This window comes from Apteryx rowi, unplaced genomic scaffold (assembly GCF_003343035.1).
Source record: "Apteryx rowi isolate R43461 unplaced genomic scaffold, aptRow1 scaffold_121, whole genome shotgun sequence".
In the NCBI taxonomy this organism is placed as follows: domain Eukaryota; kingdom Metazoa; phylum Chordata; class Aves; order Apterygiformes; family Apterygidae; genus Apteryx; species Apteryx rowi.
Window position 1 is genome coordinate 1276748 of NW_020447431.1, and position 27925 is coordinate 1304672.

Genomic DNA, 27925 nt, shown 5'->3' on the forward strand with positions numbered 1-27925 from the left:
GGTAACTTCAAAATGACAAAAACACCCCTCAGAAAGCAATCTGATACACATTATTCTAACAAAAGAGCCATCTTCATGGATAGCAAATTAGAGTTTGTCCTATGAGGGCTTTTCTCTTTCCTCTGGTTTCACTGTCTCCTGATACATTTTATCTAATTTCATGCTGAATGGTTGTTCAAGACTGTAAGTGGCAACTAAATAAAAATGACTTTGGAGACTATGACTTGCTACTCTGCCTTTGGATGTTTCAGTGCTTCATTGCTTCTGTTCCTGTTGCAGGTACATGCAACAGCATTGCAGCTATGAGTGGAATTCTAAAGAGGAAGTTTGAAGAAGTTGATGGCTCCTCACCTTGTTCCTCTGTGCGGGAATCAGATGATGAAGTATCGAGCAGTGAAAGTGCTGACAGTGGTGATAGTGTCAATCCATCCACTTCTAATCATTTTACCCGTAAGTATTAAAAGTTGTGTACCTAAATAATTCTTCCTGTTCTTCAAAACAAACTAGATTTTATGGTTAGATAAATGTGATGACGTAAAAATGAACTCCTATACACTACTTTTCATCACTGATCACCTGGTACATTACAAGGAGGTGAGTTATCCTTAACTTACAGATGATAAAATTGACTTTCAGAGAGTTTGTGACTTGCTCAAAGTGACCTAGTAGACTTGTACCCTTTTGCCTTCATGCTGTTGATGTAAAACTATTTGTAAATCTAAAAATTGGAAGCCCCTAACTATTTGCTATTTGAATTTCATAGCTATTTGTAGTTAACCTTCGGAGCTGTCATACTGAAAATATTTCAAACAGGTACTCTAGCAAAGTGTTTTAGGTAAGCTTATTTATTTTTCTTGGATAAGCATAGCGCAGCTGTCAGCTATTTGCAGTACCGTATTGGTGAAAGTTTTTCTTCAAAGCAAGTAATAAAATTTCTTGTATTTAGGAATCAAGGAACATTGTATATTAGGCAAAGAGATACTGATCATTGCAGTAGTTTGTTCTCCACGTTCACGTGGGTATCTCTGTATTCAGCAATTGTTTTGTGTAAGGATAAGTGTTTGCTTTTAAGTTAGCAAAGCTAGGTGGATTATGTGGGCAGCTTATCTATCAAGAATGAATTTGGGGTTTATTATTGTTGTTTATGATATTTGTTGTAGGTGGTTATGCTATTTTAATGGTGGGCTGCATGTTTTAAACAGCTGGGGTTTGAATCCTTCAGTTTTATAAATCTGTCCACTGAAGCTAGTGACTATATAGCTATTCCTTAAGACTGTGGACCAAGCAGCAGGTGAGGGCTCCTGGTCACCACCCATATACAAGGTGATCCTTTTAAGTATGGGTTAGGTTGTGCCTAGAAATTATGCTTGTTGCATGTGATATGAAGGATCTCATAACTGATTTGTCTACCAAATGCTGCTGTGCAGTTTGAGCTTGATCTGGACATGAAGGTCCAAATCATCTTTTGATCTAGTGTGGAACACATCTGTGAAAAGGATTACACAGGCACAGCTTTTCAAATGTGTTTATGTGTAACAATCTTGATGAGATGTATTACATTTAAGATACAGTATTAGTAGGGGGCCTTATTTTATAGAAATGACACAAAGGAATGAGTGACCCAGTAAATCTCATTAGTAGTATTAAGCAATAGCTCAGTGACAATATTATCTGCATGCTGATCTTTCAACTTTTGCATCTGTTTGGGGCCTTACATGCTTATTCATCATAGATTGAAAGCAGTCCTTTTATATCAGTCATTGTCACCTACACAGAAGACAGCAATTTTATTGTGAATACACAGATAATACGAAGAAGGCTAATAACTCAGAGACAAAACTTGGAAGATACAATACATGCACGTAACAATAAGCTTTGATTGTAGTTGACACAATAAATATTACAGTTTAGCTTCTGAATAAAATCTTTAAGTGCAAAGTGAAACTGTAGCATTTCAGAGTATTATGATGAATACAACTGGTATTTTTGACCAGAGTAATAAATGTCTGTCTGTCTGTCTATCTATCTAACAATTTATAAAAATTAAAAAAATATATAAAAATAACATTTATACATACATATATATCAGCTGGCAATATGGAAATATGAAGAGTAAATTGTTTGTATGTGCTTCGATACTACTTTTTACAAAGTACTGTCTTTAATATAGATGCAATGGCCTAAATCCCAAGAAATCAGTACAGAATATTCACAGTTTTATATAAAAGTGATTTGGGAAGAAAGGAATTGAATGAGTGGCCTTGGTGTATGTTTTGAATAGGCAAGTCTCAGGGTCACCAGCGAAATGACTTTTGGAGACTGGTGTATGACTGAAAGTGGCATCTTTCAGAGTCTGACGTTCTGCTTTGCTATTACTGTATGCAGTGCATTTGGAGGGGTTTGATAACGGTAGTAATTTTTTTTATTGGTAAGAAAATAGAGAACGTTGATGCTCAGGTGGAATACAAAATGGAAAGATAGTTTTATCCCCACTTACTTACTTGCATCTTACATCCAGATTCTCTTCCAATCTGCATCATTGTTTCCTAGCTTTACCAGACACACTAATTTAAGCCATGTTCCACCTGATGAGAAAGATTTTGTTAACTAATGGTTAAGGTGGTACAAATGAGCTTTTTGAGACTTTTTCTTCTTTCTTAATATTAAAGTGTGTTAGTTATTCATATGTTCACACAGTCAATCTCTACCAGTTGAGCAGTGTTAGAAAAATTGAGATCACTAGTTTCCAGCTAGCCTTAGACACATCTGCTAAGAGCAACTCTGTTCTAAAAAGGTAAGTCTTGATGATGATGTATGCTAGTAAAAGCTAATAGGTGTATGAAATAGAAACTACTCATGTTTTAGAAAAGATCTTAATTCCTTTCCCATTTAAAGTAAATATAAAGAGTAATATAAATGTTTTTCTTATTTTGCCAATTAAATATGATTTATTTTTAGATACTTGATAAATGCTGATAGATTTTCAACTTGATAAATGCCTCCTTCTAGAAAAAAAAAAAAATTATATTCAGGTGGCTTTTTTTTTTATTCTATTCTGTTTACATTTTCATGGAAGAGACTTCATGCCCCTTATCCTGGAAAGAATACATTTTAAATGGAGAATTCATGAAGTTTTTATACACATAGAAAATTTGTTTGCATTTTGGTTCATGTCAATTGGTTGACATTAGTTATGTGTGTTTGGTTGTATTCTTCTCAGGACAAGAACACTTTTATTTTTATGTTCTTAGATTTTTTGATTTGTAAATTTTTAAAATAATATTATTTGAAAAACCTATTTTGAGTTCTATTTTTAGTGATGAAAAGTGAGCCGATCCTACTGTGGTACTTGGCCCTGTCTTGTGGAAGCAATAAATACGTGGAAATAGTACTTCTCGTAATCTTATATGTATGTCATGTTGTGCATTTTACATATGGAGTAAGTTTCCTTTCGCTCTTTAGTAAAATGCTACCTTTAATGCCCATCATCCAGTCTGTGTATTAAAAGATAACCTTGATGAGACAGGAGGGGTTTGCCTAGTGCCAGGAAGGGTGCCTGATACAAAGATGCTTCTCTCTTGTTTGAAATAGCTTTGAATCATAGCACCAGCTAATTAACTAAGGCAGCAGAGAGACGTTTTCTCTCAGTGGGGAGACCATTGCCAACTCCAGGCACTCTGAATGTACATTACTATTGCATTTCAAAAAAAGTTTGTATATTCAAGAGTACAGTCCAGTGTTGTATAAACAAGGTTGTACTCAGTGTGTTATTTCACTTACTGCATGAATACACAGGTGTCTTACAGAGCTGCTGCACTAGAGCTCTCCTGTAAGTGACGCTTATTTGAAAACTGCGTGCAGGCGTTCTGTTATGCAATAAAAAAAATTGTTAGCAATGTACATTAAAATACGTTTTGTTCATTCTTTAGGCACATTCAACTACTGAAATAAGAGATAGAAGCTTTCCTATCCAGAATATTCAAATGAGTACTTTTAAGGGCATATGGAAAGAAGGAGTTCTGTGAAACTCCTTCAGGACAGTAAACAGACTGAAAATAGCCCGTGCAGAAGAGCTGTAGCTAGCACTCTTTCAGTGCATCAGCAAGCATGCAGTGTGTATAAACCTATTAGAACAGCTGATGCACCTTGTATTTAGGTAACCCTTGAAATGCTACCTGGTGGGTCAGATAAGCAAGAATGCTTCAGCTATCCCGCTCCATTAGCCATTAAGTTCAGTTTAACTTGCCAGCTAAACTAGGCATATGGCTGCTGTGGATCGTGCAAGTGGGGCAGAACCAGAAGGTGGCTTTAATCTGAACAATTATCCCTGCAGGGTGGTGACAGAAAATACATGAGTAATATGTCCCTAAGTGCTATCCATTGTGATTATTACACAGAGATAACTACCTAGGTTCTTTAACCATATATCCATTTAAACAAATCAAGACAGCAGTAAGAAAAATCTCTTAGCCCAAGTTACACATATCTTTTTCTGAGTCATGAAATTAAATTACAGTGTGCTTCAGGCAAAGTATACTGCTAAATAAAGTGGTTGTTGCTTTCTGCTTCAGAGCTTTCAGTTGATTTGGGGTTAGTCCAGTATATATTTATATAAAATACAAAGTGCTCCATAAAGCATAGATAACTGTTACAAGGTTCATAACCAAAAAAGAAAAAAAAAAGTTGCTTTCTCTTGGTCGGGTAGGTGTGTACATCTGCAGGTTTTTAATTCTCCTGTCAAATGGTGATCAAGCACCTTCATTATCAGACATTATCATGACAGATATAATCCTCACTGTCTCTTTTACTTACTTTCCTCAGTCTGTTGAGATCATTTCAGTTTCATTCAGCAGACCACTAGTCAGACCACAGATTTACCTTGATAGATGCCAAAGCATATTCAAAGCATTACTAACCAGTCTGCTTACCTGTCCCATTTCACAGCCCCACATCCATATCAGAAAGGGGGATGTTCATCTTCAAATAAGAGTCCAAATGTGCAGTCTATTATTAGTCAGGACTAAGAATATTTGTTCAAACCTTCATATATGTTATTAGTCAGGCCTGAGAATATTTGTTCACTTTTTCTTGTGGGAAGGGGTATGTAGGGTGGGTGTACACCCAAGGTCATTTCAGCTCCTTTTAATTGCCCTGTTGAGACAGGGCACCCTATCAGCTGCCCGGCAGGTTTTCTTTGGCAGTTGCCATACAGGATATCTGTACAACTCTGTGGCAGTTTCTACAATTGTGTGCACTGATGGACACTGGATTCCATGTTGGTGCCTTGCAGAGATGCCTATCCCTAATAAATGCTTGATCTGTTTTTCTGGTAAAGAAAAATATCCAAATATAAGTTGCAGAATTACATGCAATTGAAAGAGCTGTGAAGACCTCATTAGGTCCAGCCTTTGGTTCTTTTGTTTTGGTGAAARCTCCCTACACCAAATTAATCACAGATGAGTCTCCTAAGGAATACAATTTGAGGAGCTGCCTTTTTCCTCTGTCATTTTGACTTCCATGTAGTGAAGCTGAAACTTTCAGGCTAATGAAGTTATTACAGAGGCTTCTCAGGCAGGTAAAATCTCCAACACTAGCTCATCTGAAAAGATGATCCTCATAATATAATCTTCATCAACAGGAGGCAGAACTATCACATGGTCTAGTGGATATCCTTCATCAGTTATCCATATCTTGCATAACAGTGCCATTAACAAGGTTATCCTACAGCCAGCCAGCCTTCTCTCTATATTATCATACATCCTGTTGTTCTGCTAATTAGGGTGGCTATGGTAGTAGCGATACTCTCTTTAAGAGTATTGGATGCCTGAAATTCTTTATTAATGTGGCTGGTCAATAATGGGTTCTGAGAAAACCCTTCAGTCTCAATAAATATTCCCTCCAGCTTTTGCTTTCACCTTTAAAAATACCAGAAGGATTCAAAAATACAAATACAGCCCCACTGCATTTCTTTCCATATGCCCTTAAAACTACTCATTCAAGTGTTCTAGAATCGCTAACAAGTTGAGATTGTCTTGTCTGTGTGGTCACTTCGAATTTTGAAGAATTGTATCAAATCCTTTGAAATCATTAGGATAGTCTAGATTCTCTTACATTATGCAAAAGATACAAGTTTTATTTGGTGTGAGGTCGATAACATAAGGCATTACCTGAGCTTTGAGTTTAAACTGTGTGTTTAATTACTGGTTAATGGTAGAAATCTAAAGAAGTGAGACACAGTGATGCTGGTTTATTATGGGAAAACACTTAAAGGGTGCAACTATATGTAGGCATTCTTTTTTCATGACCACTTGAATTATTTATATTGCCTGCAACCAGGCGTGGAATTTCCTTGTTAATGAGGAATACGTTCTTACTGTTATTTGTTGACTCGCCTTATGAAATGCAAACAGGTTGAGGATTCTCTTTTTTTTTCATTTTAAAAGTTGTGGGTTCATCCAGGCAGTAAACAAGAAGTGCAAAGAAATTCAGTGAAGTGTGGTGCAATGTTTTAGCTTAAATAGTCATGCAAAATGGTAGGGCAGGATATGGCACGAGAGAATCTTGCCTGCTGTCTTTCATTGGGAGCAATGACTATTGTAGAGGGAGTTTTTCGAAAAAGAGAAAGAGGGATTAGGAGGCAGGCTCCCACTGATTTTTAGAAGGGTTTATGTGACTAATTCTATTTCTCTGGTTTTGAGAATTTTTCCTATAAATTAGTGCACTTCACACATTATACAAACAGAGGTACAGGTTTTTCCTTAAATGATGTTTTTTTGGTCTGAAATAACTCGTAAACAAAAATTCTGCATTGAGAATGTTTATAACAGATATGCAAAATAAGTTTGAAAATGTGAAGACGCGGCAGCTAAATGGGTAGTTGTATCAGACGGATAATTGCAGAAGTCACCCGTAAGATGGGAGAAAGAGGTAGACCGTAGAGCCTTAGGAGAGTTCAATGCATGCAATTGCTATGCACGGGTGTTCCTGCAAGGATACATGGTGACAGCTTTCCTCCTCACACTGTCAGAAACTAGGGCCAGGGTCAGAAATAATCATCCAAGAAACAGCAGCTGGCATTTAGAGCATTTAGAGGAAATGGTGAGGCAGAGAGCAATTAACCGTCTCCACTTCTCCCTGCAGGCTGATTATATTTGCAGAATGGAGAAGCTGGACTGTTATGATGAGGAATGTCACAGAAAAGTGTTCCAGAGATAAAGGATGATGATGAAGGAAACCTAAAGCTTTCATTGAAATTTTAGCAGTAAATTTCCAGCTTTTGGCTTGCATTCAAAGAATTTGACATTTCTGTAAAATTTTAAACAAAACTCTGACAGAATGTTTAAACATTAAATGAAAAACATCTCCTATTCATGTCAAACTCCTCTGTGAATTAGTACTTTTCAAAAACCTTTTCAAATATGACATAAATAAATCTAGCACTAGGCAAGCGTTCCCACTGAGCCACTCCTGTGAGGGGAGTGTAGTTGTGACCTTACCTGAGAGGAAGGCACCGGAAGGACGGAGCAGCAGCACGCTGCCAGAGCAGGGGTTGTTCCTCAGCACTGCCCCCGTCCTGCCTCACTTCCACTCCTCTACTTACTTTTTCCTGAGTGCACAGTTCCCTTAAAGACTTTCAGGTTCAAAGTTCCTTCAGAAAATACCTTCCTGCCCTCAAATGCATGTGTATTTTGGGGAGGGGATATAGTATGTCATTGTATTGCCTCTTAATGTGGATTTCTAGGCATATAGGAGAAACATTTAATTTTTAAGGGGTTTAAATTTGTAGATTTAGTGTATGGAGACTAGTAGAAATTTATCTTTTGGGAGGCACTGGGAAAAAGGTGGAAGCAGTTTCTGGAGTATGCTCTTTTCCCCAGTTTTTGCTTTCTAGGAAGACTGCTAAGCAAGCCGGCTTTTGTAAGTGATGTTCTGACCTGGATTACCACGATGTATTAGGCTTGACTGTTCTGTATTGTTAGATTTGATTAAATACTGTGTGGGAAAGTCATGGAGCAGGTGCAGAATGGTGTTAATCCTCCTCACCATACTGGTTCATATGGTATGTAAAAAGCAGACAAACAGGATAGTAGAGTTTAAGAAAAGCAGCACTTCCCTCCTGTCAGAGACAGAGTTTTAATCAAAAAGGCTGCTTCCTGCAGTTTTTTTCAGCCTTTTGAAATTTTCACGTGGCTAAGATCTTTCTGTGATGGTGGCAATGAATTGCTTTGCCCTCATTGATGCCAGAGTGCTAGTAATCTGCTGCGTAGCCATATGGTTCACATTTATTTTAATGTGTCTTTGGCATCAGGAGAATAGCTGAGACAGCAGAAGAAAGTGCTTATGTTTTGGAGTTTGGCCAGAACTTAGATTATTTATGTTTAGTAATCAAAGAACTACCAGTTTTCTCAGTAGAAATGGTTTGAAAAACATTATGGGCTTAACATGTCATTCCTTTCAGGATTTTATAAAATTAGGAAGCATGCTTTGCATTTTGTAGACAGTGATACAGCTATAGAGGGATCCATTCCCAGTTGTGGGGTTCTGGATACTATTTTGGCAGCTCAATGTGCAGAAGTAAATACTCTATCTTTCCAGGTTTTTCACTGCTGTGGTTCCACTGACGTCTGTAAGGCACAGAGAACAAAATGAGAATGTTCGGAGGCTGATCAAGTGTGAATGCATAGTGCGTTGTATGTTAGTGCTGAGAGGTATTGAGGAAGACTTTGTTTCAGTCTGCCAGTACGTTATTTCTGCTGCTTACCTATTTCATCAGTTATAGTTTATTCATATAGAAATGAGACTTGGATGTTTTTCAAAGATATACCAGACTACTAGGCTAAACTCTGATATGTGTATAATATTGATTTTCCCTTTTGAAAATTTACTTTTCTTGGGACTGGGGAGTGGGCCCATGATTGAAGTCTTTTACCAAGATATAAGAAATATGTTAACCTGAGTTTTTCAAACGTGGAAAGGGTTGGATTTTTGTATTTGTTTTTTTGTATTGCATCTTTCATTTTGTGTCAAATCTATGCTTGCTTACAACTAGTAGTTCTGTAAAAAAAAAAAAAAAAGTATCTATTATTAATTATCTATTTATTGTATTTAATGCTTATAAAAAGGTAATCTCAGAAACTCACAAATATATAGTTACGCTCAAGGAAGAGGGCACAAAATACAGCTTGAGATGGAGAAGGAAGGGGGCTGCAGAACCAACTGCAGGACTGTACACCAGCTGTGGGAGTGGGCGCTGGCTGGGGAGGTTGGTGGGCACACGGCACCTGCCGTTGTCTCCCCCACACCTTCCTGACATGCTGGGAGCATGGTTCGTTTACCRGGGGAAGGGCTAGCGGAAGCAGCCCACCGCAGCGCACAGAGGTCAGTAGGAATCCTCTGCTGCTAGCTTTCTACTCCATGCTTTGCGAATCCCTTGGTATGGGGCAGGGAGAGCCAAATTAAGACAGGAAAGAAGGGGGCACAAGTTCAGAAGTTGGAGAGCTTCTGATACATAGCTTTAAGTAACCTGTGGAAAATGAGTTAGTAATGAAATTCTAATCTGTAGTAACCTTCAGTCCCCCAATGACACATAAAATGAAAAATAAATTTCATTTGTAATCTGCAAAGTAAATACAAAAAATCTTAAAATTACAAGCCTATCGGTATGAATATGGTGATGACAACCATTATTTCAAAGAAATTTAGCAGCAGGACTTGGTGTTTTATTCCATATAATTTGCTGATGAACAAAAACCTCTCATATTTTCTGACTTCACATGACTTGAATGGTTCTCGTTTTTCTTGCCTTCCTCATTGATAAGAGTGACTCTCCAAAGCCAGAAAGTGTTTCCTCACTGACTGTGTGTTTTGGTCAGAGAATTCTAGCAAAGATAAATGCTTTGTGCAGCAGACATTAGCCAGAATGAATTGCCAAGTTAAAACTGCTATTCATATTTGCCCTTCTCCTGTTAACTGTCAATAGACTGGTGAGCTATGCAACACGGTAGCCCAAATGAGAAAAGAACAGCAGCCACGGAAGCTATTTTACATAGTTTTATTTAAGGCTATTTTGTATTTTTTGCGATAGGTGTATTTCTTTTTACATTGATACTTTCTGCAATTTTTACTTTAAATTTTTATTTTTGGATTATCTTTGAAAAATGAATTAGTGGGGCCTCCTGTTTCATGCAGACATACAAGTCACACTGAGTCTAGATAAAAACAGTTTAATGCACTCGATCAAGTAACTATAAGCTTTAAAAAAATCTAAGGAATTCAGTCTTTCTGGAAAGGGATCCATAAACCGTCTTGTATGGCATTAATGTTTGTCAGTGGATGATAAAAATCATACTTTGCATTTAAATAAATAAAGTGTTATTTTAAATTACAAACATTTTAATATAAACAATAGTAATAAAAGATATGACTTGGTGGCTCAATGCAGGAGATGGTTCCCAACTATATCTGTAGTTCACCACCTCCTGAAACAACCATAGTGATGTTTGTGTGTTTATTTTTAATCATTTCACAGTTCATCTTCTAATATCTACTAGACCACAGGTTGAGCTTTACTGAGTCAAGCCTTAATCTGTGTAATTTGGAAGGGTAGCTCRCATGTGTGTGTGCGTGCATGTATATATACATACATATATAAATCTATGTACATACGTATGTATGTACATGTGTGCATTCTTAGCAATATATATTGCTATGTCTTGCATGGTCTGCAATTGAGAAACAGATTGTATTGCATTAGATGAGGCTTGTTGGGTGTTGGTGTGTGGCGTGGTGAGCAAAACACTGAAAGAAACCTCAGCTTCTTGAATTACTGCTAAGCAATTTCCTATATTCTGTACTACAGTTATACTGTGGATGACTGAAAAAAGGACCTTACTGAAATACTGAAACCTGAAGGGCTGTAACTAAAATACTTAATATCTTGTATTTAGGCACTGTAGATTTCTGTAAATCTCTGGCTCRTCATACAGATGTTCTTAAATTTTGGAATTGCTGGAGAGTCCTTAATAGCCAGAGAAGTGCATAAGCCAGGAATCGTGCATACCAAGAAATGGCAAAAATATCCTACATAGTCATGAAATAATTATAACTGTTGTGGATAAAGAGCATTGTTATGAGAGAGAGACCAGTAGTTGAGAAAAAGATGAAATAAAGGCATTCTGCTGTATGTGTGTGCATGCACATCATGAACAAAGATAACAAAAGGGCAAGAACAAAGGGTAGGTTGTGTTTCTCCGAAGAGTTAACCATGCTTGGGTTAAGAGTTTTTTTCCATTAAAAGAACACAGATGATAATTTTTCCAAGATTGCTTTGAAGTCTTTGGGCCTGATCTTTAGTTTGTTTACAGATGATTCTCAGTTTCCATAAATAATCTGTGTTGCAGATTGCCTATGCTGTGGCTGTTAGCTCAGGTTCAGCGTTGCATGAATGTGGCGATGGTGTGTCTAGATACAGGCCTCGATGCACAGCAGCTGCTTTTGCATAGCAAAGCCAGGGAGCTAATACACCCGACAGGATCAGCCTTGCTTCCGTGAGGGGCCAGGCCAGTTGCAAGCAGGTTATTAATTCGGGCTCAGCTCTGCTCAACCCAGAAACTGAACCACTCAAATGTCAAGTGCCAAAACTCAAAATTTCAGCTGTTGGTATCATTTCAGATGACAAATTCTAACAATGCTTTTTGAAGATATATATGTCTGAAGAAGTTGTTCAGTTATAGTGACCTTTTCTGAGACAGTTCTGTACCAGTAATTATGTTCTTAAGAATATCATCTTTCCCTCTGGTCATAGATACATTTTATGCATTGCAGTACTTAAGTATTTATCAAAAGTATTTAATTCCATGTATTCTTAAACCCTATGCCTAAAAATTATATTCACTGTTTAAATATGTGACAGTGGAATGTTTTTTCCCTTTATGGAAGTATAGCAGACTTAGGTATCAGACTTATAATGTAGATATACATTAAACATCATGTGCAATCCATAGGACAGTTTTAGATGATGATGAATATTTATATTCCCACTGGCATCCTCTCCAGCCTCAAACTGGTAGACCCAAGACAGTGGGGGTTCATTTCCAAAAATCACCTTTCAGTTCCTATTGGCAGTACGTATGCAGCAGATGCTGGAACGAGTCAGTATCAGCCCTTTTGCACACTTGATAATGGCATTCACTGATACCACTTGTTGCACAGGCAGATGGCATGTAAATACCTTTTTCTGAGGCTGGCCAAATAAGGAAGTCTTTACCAGATCTCTTCCAGAAAAGTCTGGTGATTACACTCTCTTTGCTTAAGTTTTTAAGTTGCAGGCTCTTCCTTCCCTGCAAAACCTTTTGAAACTGTCTCCAGAAAGGCACACAAGCCAGTTAATGATCTGTGTACATCACTCCAGAAGGAGCCTGCTGGTGGATTAATGTCAGCGAATTTTTTCTGGATCTATATTCATGTTTTCTGATATATCAGAAAATATATGTCCTATATATCCTTTTGCTCTGTCATCCTTTCTGCTCTGTTTGGTCAGCAAAGTCCCCAGCAGTAATTATGACTGATTTGACCCTACTATTTAAGGTATTATGCATGGAAAATAACATATACCTCTGACTCTTGATAAGATGATCTGAGAATTTGAATTTTGGTTGGCTTGAAGTAAAAGGGCTTAATGGGTTATAGAGAGCTTTGTCACTGATGTTGAAAATGTTTAACATTTTCATTGAATATCTACTTTTTTTGAGAGGGAGAGATCTCTGTAAAGCAGTCCTCTGCTCAGAGGTTTTAGGAAGTGTAGTAGAACAAGAACAGAGTGCCTTTTCAGTGCCAGCTCTGTGCAGTTGAGTGTCTTATACCGTGCTTCCTTGTGAGCCCTTTGTTATCGAGGTGGTTGCAATTCTTCAGTCCCCTCACTGATGGCAAGCTGATTGTGTCTTCAAAAACAAGGCAGAGCTGAACATCTCTAATCTATGTTTCTGGGTAACCAAATAAAATCTTATAATCTTCTGCAGTTCCTGCCTGCTCTGTTCTTGAAAATAACATTCTCATAAATATGAATATATTCTGACTATTTCCTAGCAGTAACATAGAAGAGATGACTACAGAATTATTCGTAGAACTTTAGCTCTTCCCTCTAATGAGCTCCTGGGTGACATGGAAGCAGAACCAAAAGATAGGATGTCTTTCAGAAAAAAACAACTGCATGTAATCTGAGGCCTCTGAATGTTTACATGCTTGCTTACTTACACAGATTATCATATAATTTGCTTGACTAGGAACTACAGCTTTAATAAATAAAAGTATGAACTTCAATGACATTTGCAACAACGCACATCAGCTCTTGCCCTGTCTTCATTCCAGTTGTATAGTGCTGGGCTGATAGTGCTGGTCATTTTGCAGTTACAGTATCCCAGTATTACCTTGAAGTTCATCTTAATTGCATTTTAACACAGTTTTTGTCAGTGATAATAAAAAAAACCCTTCAACTTTGGCATTGATAATTTATTCACTAAAAGTGATAAAAAATATAAAGAAGTTGAGGAGATGCACAAACAAGTTCTGTAAGACAGTTCATAAAAACTACAGACTCCTGGAGAGAGATTGCTGACTTAACATATAGGCATAAAGTTAGCATGTTGTGTGCAGTGATGTATTACAACTGTCATTCTAAATTTTGACAAAGCACCTGCACACGTGTGCACTCCCCTTCCCCAAATGACATACTGGAAAAGCTTATTCATGTAATCTAATTTTTACCGTAGATTACATTCTTTTTTTGGATTGGAAATAGTTATATCACACAGTCTTTTTCCGAAGTTCATTTAACTATTAAAATTAGTGTTTAGATTGTAAATAAAATTAAAGTTGATTTTTTTATATATAGAAAGAAAGTAGTCTAATACAACTCTTCCATGAAAAGGATGACAGATATAAAACAGAGAAGTTTTATTACAGCATTTGGTATTCCTGCCAGTAAGCAAAGATGTCAGGGAAATCCAATAGCTAAGGTCTAAAACAAATTTCTTTAAATTTAGACCTTATGTAGTAGATAATGAAGTTCACAGATAAAGAATCAAAGGCATTAGTATATGCAATTTATGGGCATATTTACCTTCTGTTTCATCCAGAAGCAGACAGTTTTTGTTTTCTTTGTGATTTAACCTTCTTTATTTTCTTTCCTTTAATATTTTACCATAGTATTATCTCTCATCCTATTTATGGCTGGTTCTTTCACGTGGTAAAAATGCTGCTTGCACTTTGGTAGCTATCAGTATTGCCTCCCAAATACGGGCAAGATGCAATTGAGATTCAAATAATATCAACACAATTACATCAGATATTGGATACATCGCAGAATGGTTCAGAAGCCTCCTTCGCTAGGAGCAGGACTTTTTAATATGCACTTTCCTGTGTAAAAGAGCATATAGGCAATGGAGTTTCTGGCTCAAAGAGTGTTCGTTTTCATTCCAAATTGAAAGAGAATATCAATATCAAAATTACCCCATCTTTCAGATTCTATTAAAAACTTGGTTTTATTAAAGGTAACAGTTTTGTTTTGAAAATGCGGCATATATGAAAAATAAGAGTACATTAAATCAGTATTTAGTATTATACAAAATTGACACATCCCTATTTTCTCCCCTCCAGTAAAACCTTCCTATAAATATTTTTGACAGGCTCTGTTGATATGAGATTTGCTTAAATTTGAATGCAAGTTTAAATATACCTGATATCTATCTATTTGATTCTGTCTTTTGATTCTTCTATGTACATCCTACATCCTTTTTGGAAAGCAATTGTATCACTGAGAACATTTATATGAATGTAGGACCTCTGTTTATTGATATGAAATCTAGCACACCTTCAGCATATCTGAAGAAAAGCATGTTATTTATTTAACAAACCATAATTTTAGCTGTTTAGCAGTATTTAGTCAAATAATTATTTCAATGTTATACTGAACCCAAAATATTTTTATGTTAGTGAGGCATGCCAACAGTAGTTTGGTTACAGGAATATATTTTCTAATATACTTTTTTCTTATATAGTTAGGTAGATCATACTAATTTTTGGACAGAATTTCTGTATGTAAAAGTTGGTTTTTTTCTACATTTCTGATCATTATCATTTTGCTACATAATATTATTGAGAATGAACTATTTTTTAACTATGACAATAAGCCAAACCTGTTTCAAAACCAGGGCTGAAGGCCAAGTGCTTCCAGTCTCTAGTGCAATTCTAGACCAATGCTGTACATCATGTTGTACCTTACTGCTTTTATAAAATGGTTCCAACTCTTTCAAAAGTGATCAGGCAGTTTTTAAATAATTTTACTGCCTGAATTCTGGCAATTAGGTCTCTCATTTGCACCTGCTCAAATGTTGCATCTAAGCTGCAAAATTGTAGCTTATTATCTACTTTCTCAACATCCTATTGTCATTTTGCAATAAATCAAATAAATCAGGTTGCTGGCACATCTCAAAAATCAAGGAATGTCTCACATTTCTCTAAAATTTGTGTCTCTTATTTTACTCTAAGGGCTCACCACTGTTACCAGTGAGAAACAATATATCGGTATCACTGGAAGGAGTTACTAAATGTCTGTACAAAAATAATAATATTTAAAGGTTAAAATGTCACATTTATTTTTAAATAAATCCATTTTTATATGAAACTGCATATATGTATAAGAAAAACTGAGCAAGAGAGATGAATGTATGGGGAATTAGAAAATAGAAAGGACTAGATTTTTTTTAAATCAAAACTATACATTATAGTGAGTATACATACATATATACACACACACACACATGTATTCAGTGGATGGCAACAGAAATACGGATGAAGGGAAAGAAAAAGGAAGTCAATCTGATTTTTAATCAGCATTATTCATATATTATCATTCTGTGATGGTGATGCTATGAATTTCTGAGACAGTCTGAAACACTAAATATATTGCCTTTATAGTTTTTCTAACACTAATTGCTCATATTCAAGAATATAAGATAGGAATCTTTTCCTCTAATATGATCCAGCGCTATGAAGATCTAGCTGTAGATCTCTGCAGCTGTAACCTTCCTGACAGAGTAATAATGGAGTATATAGCTCTGTGAGGGACATTGGTCCGCTGTTCTCCTGCCGCCTGTTGTAGGTAGTGTCATTGTGTTCACTGGGTGTGAGGAGGTGCAGTCACTATCTTTGAGGTGAGGCAATAAAAGAAGTTCCTTTTGCTAGGCTTTATTTGCTGCCTTGGTGAAACAGTAACACATTATTAAAGTGCTGTGGGAAAGCCCAATTGTCCTGGCCAAGAATTTCTGTTCTAAAATAGATGATGATGTTCATGGTTGTATCAGTTTGTAATGGCTTCTAGGTTTGCCTATACCATAAATATTTCAGCTCTTATCTCCTCATTTGGAGTGCACTACCCCGAACTTTAGCATAATCAGGTATTATTAAGGTATGAAGCTACTCAAGTGACAAAGTATTTGCTTATATGACTACAAGTTATCATAAATGCAATCTGCTTCTGTTCTAGCTTCTTCAATCCTGAAGAGAGAGAAGCGTAAGAGAACAAAGAATGTCCATTTCAACTGTGTTACTGTGTACTACTTCACAAGAAGGCAAGGCTTCACCAGTGTTCCCAGCCAAGGGGGAAGCACATTGGGAATGTCCACTCGCCACAACAGCGTGCGCCAATACACGCTTGGAGAGTTTGCAATGGAACAAGAGAGGCTTCACCGAGAAATGTTAAGAGAGCATCTAAGGGAGGAGAAACTTAATTCTCTAAAATTAAAGGTAAAAATTCCTTGGAGACTTTGATCCCTGCCTCACGCACTTAAATGGGCAGTGATAGGGTCATATGGACCCAATTGGTACATTTTAAACGAACCCCCTTCCTTGCAATCCACTCTAATTTCAATGGAAATACTGAATTTTCCTTTTTTATTTTACTGAAGATATATTTTTGTTTGATAATACCTAGTACTGGTGTAGCTATTTTTATTGTGTACCTCAAAGAGCTTTTCAGGGAGGTGGTTGTTTATTCCCTATTTTCTATAGATAGGAAACAAAGGCAGAGAGACAGTGTAACTGAGCCTTGAACAGGGTGTCCAGCAGAAGTCTAGAAGCACCAGAAAGAGAATGAGTCTTCTGAGACCTTGCATGGTGYCCTATTAGGCAAGAGATGGTAACATCATGGTAATAAGTACAGGAAGAGAAACAGCTTCTTTTCCTGGCTAACTTAAGCAAATTTGGCAAAAAGTAAGAAACAGTTATACTAATTTTTTAATGTAACAATTTATAAGATCATATATCGTGTTATTACCAGCATGAGTGTTTAATATTTCACGAAAGGGCGATTAACCATCTATATCAGTTCAGTTGGTCAGAACTGGAGATACCAAGTGATATCAAATCCACACTATAGATTTGAAGCTGGCTTTTTAAATATAGCAGAATAGAGAAGATAAACTGTGCATCTGAGGAGAACAAATAGAGGAGAAGATTATGTTCTTGAAAGTGTCCCTTGTGTCTTTTTCAAACTGATGACAAAACTTCCGTTTTTGTAATATTTTTGGTGAGTGAAATATTTCCTGTATAATTGCTTGTCCCCCATATATTTTGGGCTTTTTTTCAGGTGAATCCTGTAATTGAACATTTTTTTGAATTGTAGCCAAACTACTGTGCTTCGCAGCCCTTTTGTGATATTATATCTCTGTTTCAGACACTACTACGGTTGCCCAAAGTAAACTGTCATCCACCCAGTTTGAGAAATGCCTTTTAGCATTTTTCCCACAGGTCTATATCTGAACTCCTGAAGAAGTGCATATGACTCTTATTATTGTAATTACTTTTTTCAGTCTCCTAATTGTTTTTTGTTTGAATAGCTAAATAGATTCTTAAATAGTTTATAAAAATTCAGCTGGCATAATAAAAACAAACAAAATCACTCAGGACAAGGGGAAATTGAAGACGGATATTTGTATGGGTTGGAAGTGAAAGGCTGAGTGATATTAATTTAACCACTGAATAGAGAGACTATACCTCTAAATGTCTTGCATCGCAGGATCTTCAGAGCACTGTATGTGAATTGAGCTGTGTCAGTGTAACCAATGACTCTGCACAGATCCCTTGGCAGACTTCCAGGACTCAGCTCAGATCATATATTCCCCAGAAATACAGATAGAGGATGAAATGGAGAGAGGGAGGAATCCCCAGTGGAGTGAGTAAAGAATAGTAAGGCATGCAAATATTTCATTTTTCCTTTTCTATTTATTGGGAGAAAGTTAATCAAGAAAAATCACAAATCCTATTTACCTCTAAAGACTGGATGAGGCCTCTTAGCCTTCATCTACACTGAGTATAGAGCTTGCCTCTGTGTGCTTTCATAATTCGCCTCCTGACTGTGATGGATCTTCTTTCTTCTTTCAATTACTTCACTCCAGCCCACTCTTTTTTTAAAACAGAAACTCTACTTTCGGCTCCTCTTCCAAACACAATGCGTTCTTCCGTCTGCCCTGTCATATTTTCCCATGCACCACGAATACTTAAGTGGATGATAATCTCTATTCTGAATGTTAAACCCCTGCAAAATCTCTCCATAAGTATTGAGTAAATAATGAAAGCCTGATTTGCATTCCCCTGTGTCTTAATTGTTTCCTTTTCCCAAATGGAAAAATCCTTACCCTACACTTAATTCAGCATCGCCAAGATTCTTTCTTCATCAGTCCTCAGCAACTGCTACAGGAATAGTTTACAAACCTTTCTGAGACTAGTAAACGGACTCCAAAGATTCAAATTCAGATATGAAGAAATCGTGGTTAGGTCTGCAGAATCCTGAGAGTGTCCTAAAAATTGTGGCATCTAATTAGTGTTAAATCTTTTAGTAGACTAAAATACTTCTTTTCACTCTAGAGCATATATAAAGACATAGGAAACAGAACACTTCCTTTTGGAAATAGTTTTGATTATACATTTGAGATTAAAAAAGAAAAACCACCTTCCCTCCCAAAAACCTATCTGGGAATCCTTGATTTATATTGAAGAATCACTGTAAAGCACTGAGGATGTTTTATCTGCTTATGACAATTGGGCCTTGGTGATTTCCTGTAACAGAGATGGAAGAGCTGTTTTGCCATTTCCCTGGTTTCTAAATAAACACAACAAGGAGAGGCTGTAGGGATTTAAGGTGATAATGTCAGTGATTATGATCTTTATTTAAAATGTACTGATCAGGATTTTCATCTAAATTACTGTACATCTGCAAAGAAAAATGAAGAAAATGAGAAACTGCAGTAAGGCAAAGTTTGTTCAAAAAGGGTTTTATTTTGTTTGAAAAGCCACATGCAAAAGGAAAGAAATAAGTTTCAGTGGTTATTTTTTTAAATCTTGGTTTTCTTGGTTTGTTAATTTTTTCCATTGAATTAAACTATTCAAGTCCATAGGTAGAGAGCACTATTTCTTGTAGAATTTGTTAAAAAAAAACAAACTTATACAGTAATACAGAGAATTGAGACCTTTAGGTACTGTTTTGTAGGCACTTTGGTGTAAACACTGCTGGTTGTGGCATACACACTATTAGCAGCTGAGCGTGAAAATCCTAATGGCAGTCTGGGCACAAAAGCCATCTTGTTGAGCTGAAAGGTGCAAGGTAGGMTTCGCTTCAATGTGTTGCGAGTCGAGGAAACATTATGAGCAAGCACAATAAATTAGCTGGAGTGTTCCTTACTGCTTACTCATAATGTTTCCTCACATGAAGATACATTAAAATAATTAGCATGACCCTAATGATGGTAAGGCTCATGGATCTGTGGACTGATAGATAAAACAGCAGAGATTGTTCTCATTCTGAAAACAGGGCAAATGCAAATGGAAAAGGATGTGGGTTTACCTCTGAACAGAATTATTCGAGGAGTCTTTTTCCTTTTTTTAAAAAAAGATGTGTTTAAAAAGATTCCAGCCCTTTTCCTGTCTTTATCTCCATAAGACATTAGGGAATGTGCATGAATATATGGCAAGGAATGGTATAATCCTTGAACAGCTGCTTTGAAAATCTCTGCGCTGTTTCATGATTTCTTTATAAGCTAGGTAAAAAGCTATTGAAGAAACCTAAGTGTTGTGATTATGATGGTGCATATGAAGGTGTGTGCTCAGCAATTTCCAAGAAAAGAAAGTAGCAGTACACTATCTGCATTAGATATATATGAATGAACTTAATTCAAGTCTATCAGGGAGCTGTCAGTAATTGGCAAATTAGTTTTATATTAGGACAGAGTGTCAAATTTCAGCTTTCTAGTGCTGTCTAGGAACGTGCGCAAATCTTTAACTCAAAGTTGTATCCTACTCTAGTGTACATAGCCACGAGCTATTTAATTTCTACAGCTGAATGGTACAAATAGAAGCCAGTAGTTCTAACAGGCAGAATTAAAATGAGTTGAACTGAAAATGTGTTCAATTTTCCTAGAGAAAACTGCAGAAACTAAAACTCTATATTTTGTTTTGGTTTCCAGTGTAGGAAATTGTAAGGAATAATTTCCAGCTAGGGCAGGTAAAGGTGCTAGGTGACTAACCTAAATTTTACAGGTTTTACAGAACTGAAGTGAATTTCACCCAAGGACTTCACATATTGATTGTCATGAAATTTACCTTTAGGAGATAACTTTTAGCCATCTATATGCCAAAGTTTAATTCAGTAGGCTCCAACTAAAACCCTGGATCTGAATGTTTACAGAATTTGCATCTGGAGCTAGATTTTTTGGGTTTGGTTCCTCCAAAGCAAAAATAGAAGTAGAATCTGTTTTCTTGTTGAAATTGTTGAGATCAACTTGTCCCTGTGTTTCATGCAAAATTGGAAAAATTCTGTGTGTTCATATTTCCCACCCTAGATAGCAAATCTCTCTTAGTTAGTGGTTACCCCCAAAATTCTCAACCCCCAAGAAGCCTCCCAAGTATATGTCATTTTTTTCAGTGTGGTATTTCTAAAGAGAAACTAGAATTTACATTGTTTTTCTATAATGGACACCATTAGCATTTGTTCTCTGGGTGACAAATTTGAGAAAAAAATCGGAGGATACAACAAAATGCAGTTTTATTCAAAAAAACCCTGTAGTGTTCCATTCCAAATAATGATTTTGTAGACTTTTTTTGTTGACTAATTAGAGTGCAGAGTAATCCAGCAAAAGACTCAGGATGAGCTAAAGTTCTCTGAAACTGCAAACTGCTGTCTAATCTCACCTGACACCCTGATATTTGCCTTTATGGTCTGCTGGCTTGCATACAGCATTCAGCACCTGACTGGTATCCACTCCTTAATGCTCTGCTGCTGTGTGGATTTACAGGAGGGGGAAGAAAAAAACACGACAGGTTTGGTATGGTTTTGTATGTGCCTTTGTAAGCTGAGCAGTTGCAGCATTCACCTCAGAGGTAAAAGCCCTCTGCTCCTAGGACTGCAACTTAATTTTTATTAAATAGTCATATAATAAAAAAAATACAGAAGCATGGACTGGATCAGAATTCTTCCCCCTTTTCCAATTTCAATTTTAAATTCTGATAGGCAATTAAATAACACTGATCCGCTAAAGAAGTGGTTGAGCCATCTGTATTTATTTATTATCTGGAGAAATCAGAATTCTTAGGTCACTCTCCTATTGAATGGAAAAACAAAGCAAAGAAACATAAATATACTGTACTTAGCTGTACCTAACTAACAAAAAAGGAAAAATAAAAAAACCCTGAAATCTGCTCAAAAGATGGCATTTTGGATTTGAACGTTCAGGCTAAGCTGCATGTATAGTGGGGTATCCCCACACACTAACTTCAGGCAGTTAATTCAAGATGATCTTAATCAATCCATGGATTTACCTGTCTCTCACTATAGATTGTACAGAAAAAGGAAGAGTTCTAATGTTAGCTTCTCTCCTAACTCACTGAACTAATACATCGAAGTACCTGGAGTAAATAATCTCTCCATTGCCCCAGGGTCAGGCAGAACTGATTTGGGAGCTCTTACCCCTCTTTTCCTAGCCCCAGTAAAAAATGATAAATAATAAAAAACAGAGTAATAAAAAATATAAAAGTAGTTCGAGAGGACATTTTGAAAATGCCTGCATTTAAGATGAAGAAAGAACTGGAACTGTATGCACATAAAGGGATTTGAACATTATAATGGGATAACAGATATGGTAAATAAAATGAAACATGAAATAAAATGAGGGCATTGAACTCCGAAGGCTGTAGTTAAGATGTGAGAATGCACTGGAAAGAGATGGAAAGAGTAATGCCTATAAAGCGGAGCTGTGGAAATGGCAGAGCAGCTCTGCATGAACTCAGTGTTCTGAATTGCTAAGAGGAATGAATGATTACTGATGCTAAGGAGATTTTTTCCTTATATAGTGTAATGTATAGTCTTCACACAGTATATGAGGACTACCAGTCGTGATACTGGGACTCTTCTCCTCAAAGGGTATTGCTTTTAACCTGACTTAAGGAAATAGCTGAGTAATCTTTTTTTCCCCTCTGTTTACTGTATCCAGTTGCTATAAACACAAAGCTGCAATCACAAAGACAGTAAACAGTCAATAGAAGCCCACTGTTGATTAATTCATTTATGCCATAAAATGACAGTTGCAATCCAGAAGGTTGTGGAAAGGCCAAACTGTTAATGTAAATGGGAAAATTAAATTACCTAACCCATCTGGGAATGTTAAAAAAGCAGAAATAGTGATATGGGTAAGATTCAGGAGTGCTTTTTTACTCGTAAGCGTAGCTAGATGGAGCATCAGGAGAGGAGGTGACAGGATTAAGTAGTAGAAAAAAAGGGAGTTCACTACGCAGTGATAATTTTTAAATGTCTAACACTGAAATGCATAAAAAACAGGAAACAGTAGCTATGACTTCAGAATTGTATCTCTGTGTGAAACTGGTGTCTGAAAATCTGTTTGAGATAAGAGGTCAAGCTGAAATTTTCTGCAGCTTAATAAAGCAAACAATTAATTTGAATGCTTATCTTTCTAAAGGTAAGAAACAATCAAATTGCATTCATTGGGAGCCATTTTTCTGAGGTCATGGTGATGCCCATGATGAAACAGTGTTTTAATGCAAACAAGACTTGAGATTTAACCAGTGGACAAATATCACATAATTTATATCATATTCTATTCACAAAATTATGGGTCCAGGTGCTCTGCTAGTGTAAGTCAGGAGCCTCAATTCAAAACATTGCTTAGTGCAGGGTGAACATTGGGAACATGGTTTTTTGTTTTTCCATCTTAAGCAAAATGATTTCATAGAACTATAATCAAAGAATAAGGATTCATTGCATGACAAAACAGTCATATAACTGCAATTGCTACAGATGTTTGCTATGTGGTACTATGCTCAGTATGTATAGTTATAGCGTAAGTTAACTTGAGATGGAGAAAATACATTTCCATGTCGTGAATGTTATCATCCCTCTCAAGATTTTTTTAGCACTTGCTATTCTTTTGATTCTCAATTTTCTCTTCAGAAGAACTTTTATAAAACCTCTAGTTGTATTATCTGGCAGGTATAGCAAGCTAGCTGTACCATGGATAGGAAGGTTACCCTTCCTTCAGTACAGCAGATGAAAGAATGTGGCCTTTTTCATCTTTTTGTTTTCGTCTTGAATATGTACACGCCTTTCTATATGAAATGGTTTACAAGCATGTGGCACTGAAGTGTACTAATTCACGGAAGTGGAAGGTGGCATTGGAGTTTTGTGCTCGATGCTCATGGACATTTAATTTTGAAACAAATTTAGAAAGATTTGAGAGGAAAACTATACATTGGAAATAGTCTAGGGAACTCATAGTGCTAGGGAACTCATATATACAGAGAGTCAAAAAATTCGTCTTGTTCGGAAACAAGCAGGAAAAAGCTTTTCTCAACATCCGCCACAACAGGTTAACACCATGTTCCTTTGTTTCTTAGTTTATTCATTAACAATCTAAGAATAATTGGACTGGTTAGTGAAGTACTAAAATACATGATGGCACAAAGCTATTTAGGTTATATTCAGGACCTAAGAAGACTGTAAAGAACTTCAGAAGAGCTATATGCATCAGCAGCATGAAATCCATTGCAAATAAATATGAAGTTACAGAGGTAGAAAGGTAAATTTAAATAAGCAGATACAGGCATCTGGCCAAACACTTCAGTGGAAATACTGCTTTTTGACCTCAGCTGTACACATAGCAAATAAGTTGTCAGGCTACATGAGGAACAGGATAGAGAACAGTACATAAAATATGCCATTTTAGAAATCTCTGATGTAACCTAATCTGAAACAGTGTTGGCAGGATAACTACTAAGCTCAAGAGGGATAATGAAGAATTACAAAGTGGCCAGAAATAGGAACTAAAATCAATTAAGGGCTCAAAAAAATCATCTTATGCAGAAATATCATAAAGGCTAGAATCTTATAAAGGCATGAGATCTGCCAAACTACAGCATATGATAAAGGACATAAAGAACAGTTAAGAAATTGGAGATTTAGAAGAAATTTAGTTTCATGACAAATCTGAAACTAAAAGTGCAGATTAAATAAATGAATTGCCTTTTCACCCCCATCTACGATTATAATATAGAACTTACTGACAGTTGTGGAGACCAGAGCAAGGCATGACAAGCAATAGGATTTTTACATTTGGCTTTCTACATTTGTAATTCATTACAAGTATTTACATATATGACACATTTGTAAATATAGTCTACACATTTTGTTAATTGTTCTGTATTACAGATGACAAAGAATGGTACAGTGGAATCTGAAGAAGCTAATACCCTGACGCTGGATGACATTTCTGACGATGATATTGATCTAGACAACACTGAAGTAGATGAGTACTTCTTTCTACAACCCCTGCCAACAAAAAAGCGAAGGGCACTGCTACGAGCTTCTGGGGTGAAGAAGATTGATGTGGAAGAGAAACACGAACTGCGGGCCATCCGCTTGTCCAGAGAGGATTGTGGCTGTGACTGCCGTGTATTCTGTGATCCGGAAACTTGTACTTGCAGTCTTGCAGGCATAAAATGTCAGGTAAATATCTATACTGTTGTCATTATTTAACTAACAAGGGGGGTGTGTGTGTGTGTGTATTTTTTGTTGTTGTTAAAGTGATAAGTAAACATATTATGGAAAATAGTTAAATGAATTATTATATGATGATGCTTGTGGCTCTCAAACTAGTTTTTTAAGGCCCAGGTTTAATAGTATATTGTGCGCAGTACAAATTAGCTCCTTAAAACCATTATTTATTTTACAGTTGTTTTAGACACACACATTTATCTGATATTTTTTCATTCACATACAAATACACTGTTCCTCATGTTCTTCTCTGGCCTTTATCTAAACATTCAAATAGAGAAAACAGAAGAATCAGTAGCCTGCAGATGTCAGAAGGGATATTAGCTTTTAGTTAGAGACAGTTCACATACTGTTCAAATGTGAATTACAATCCAAACTCAATAAGAAGCAACAAATGAAACCCTGTGATACTGTCCTTACCTAACATGCAGGTGTCAGCAATAAAGTACAACTGCTAATACGTCATGTAGTTTTTGTCTCTGTGAACTGAAAAGGTATTTTGTGTCACCCATTTACATGGTCTCCTATGTACAGCTGTAAATGTTCCAAAATGTCCCCTAAAAGATGTTTCCACTAATTCTCTTGAGTAGTTGTTAGCACCTCAGTTGATTTCTCCATGAATACATTTTTGATAATTACTTAAATCCAAGCAAAACTCTCTCTGCTGTTCTAAATAACATATTCCCTTCCTTGCTGTTTGTTTTCATCTTCAGGTGTCTGGACTTTATTTGGTTCTCCTCTGCATTACATTTGATGCTTACGTATCACAGTGTAGATAAAATCATAGACCTTAAGCCATCTGAATGAAGTACCTCATTTGTGGATTCACTCACATTTTTAGATATTTAAGATAGGTATTATTAGATACATAAGTTCTGCCCACAGAGTCTGTTGGGCTTACAACATTGCATCTACAATTGACTGAAGTATCTTTTAAAACATATTCAAGTTTCCATTCCTATATCTTCTGTGGTCAGGTGTCCCCCTATTGGAAACTATATAAAGCTTTTTATACATAATTCATGTTTCATTAGGTTTCTAATTTCCATAATTTTCATCAAATTTGATAACTTTTTTTTCTGCTAGTGATTTTGCCAGGATTTGAACACGTTTAGTGTAGCTGTAGCACATCCATAAACAGAAAAAATGTGTATTCTTTGTTCCACTGTGTAGTGCCTACAGCTAAGAAACTGAAATATTTTTTCCTATTCTGCAACATTGTAAATCCATGCCTTACTATTACTTGCAGTATTGCTAAACTCCAGGTTAACTGTCTGAATTATTGTTATTTTAGATTATTCTCACGAGTACTTCTCAGGTGAATCCTACTTCACTGTTTTGTTTCTCTAGGCTGTCTAGGTTCTGTTATAACACCAGGTTTATGATATGTATTATTAATCTGTGCTCTCTTTTTCTAAAAGGTGGATCGTATGTCTTTTCCATGTGGTTGCACTAAAGAAGGGTGTAGCAATACAGCAGGTAGAATTGAATTTAATCCTATCCGTGTACGGACTCACTTTTTGCACACAATAATGAAACTTGAATTGGAGAAAAATAGAGAGCAGCAAGTTCCTGCACTAAATGGCTGCCACAGTGAGATAAGTGCACACACTAGTTCTATGAGTGCAGGACCCCATCCAGCTGAATATTCAATTGCAGAGAATTTTGAGATTGAACCTGAACCGCAGGCTGCAGTTATGCATTCTCAGTCAGCTGAGGACTTGGACTGCCCAGGGGAAGATGAGGAAGAGGAAGATGGGAGTAGCTTTTGTAGTGGAGTTACAGATTCTAGCACACAAAGTTTAGCCCCAAGTGAATCAGATGATGATGAAGAGGAGGAGGAAGAGGAAGAGGAGGAGGAAGAAAAAGCAGATGATTTTGTGGAAAGCATGGGCTCCCATGCTGACATGGTGCCTCTTCCTTCTGTCCTTTGCTATTCTGATGGCACTGCTGTGCATGAAAACCACTCTAAAAATGCCTCATACTATACTAACTCTTCAAATCTGTATTACCAAATAGAGAACCATGTTGCTGGCACTACTAACCAGATTGGTGAGACCTACTCAGAAAGAGATGCTGTCAAGAATGGTAGTCTTTCTCTGGTGCCTTACAACATGACTTCAGAACAGTTTGTTGACTACACGCGGCAATCAGAGGAAACTTTTAGCAGCCCTCATTACCCTTCTGCAAATCCCTCAGTGATTGTTTGCTGCTCATCGTCTGAAGGTGATAACAGCGCTCCATGTAACAGTTTATACACTGAACATAGGCCAGGCCACCCTCAAGTGGAATTTCACTCATACTTGAAAGGTCCCTCTCAAGATGGATTTGTTTCGGCTTTGAATGGTGACAGTCGTTTACAAGAGCACCCTGCAGAGAATTCGCTAAACCTCCCAGAAAAGAGCAGACTGCACGAAGAGTGCATCAAATCACCAGTAGTAGAAACAGTACCTGTTTAATATTAAAATTATTCTAGGACTGAATTCCTTTATTAAATGCACTCAAATTGKATTTCCTAGAATCTTACATTTTTTTAAGAGGTAGACAACACTTGGACTATGATCAATGTTCCAGACACACTTTTTTTGAGATACATTGGCAGTGGCATTGCATACAAACAGTTCATGTAAAGATAAAACAAGCAAACAAACAAACAGTCTTTTGATTTACAAAAAAGCGTAAGTAAAAAAAATATTTTTTTTCAAAGTAGCCTACCTATCAAAGTATGTGAAACCTGCCAAGCTATGTGAATCAAAGCTTCATGTTTTTGATTGTCGGGCCTGTGCAAGATTGTTAAAAATGGTACTTTGAAATAAT

At 36.6% G+C, this 27925-nt stretch overlaps 1 protein-coding gene across 1 annotated transcript in view; it reads left to right on the forward strand.

The window, feature by feature from the left end:
• Positions 1-27611, forward strand: part of CSRNP3 (cysteine and serine rich nuclear protein 3) — a 68425-nt gene extending 40814 nt beyond the window's left edge. Inside the window, exons 2-5 of the mRNA XM_026091219.1 lie at positions 280-450; positions 16541-16800; positions 24764-25060; positions 26530-27611. Coding sequence (XP_025947004.1) covers positions 280-450; positions 16541-16800; positions 24764-25060; positions 26530-27567 — 1766 coding nt within the window. The 3' untranslated portion in view covers positions 27568-27611. The remainder of the gene's footprint in view (positions 1-279; positions 451-16540; positions 16801-24763; positions 25061-26529) is intronic.
• The last annotated feature ends 314 nt before the right edge of the window (positions 27612-27925 follow it).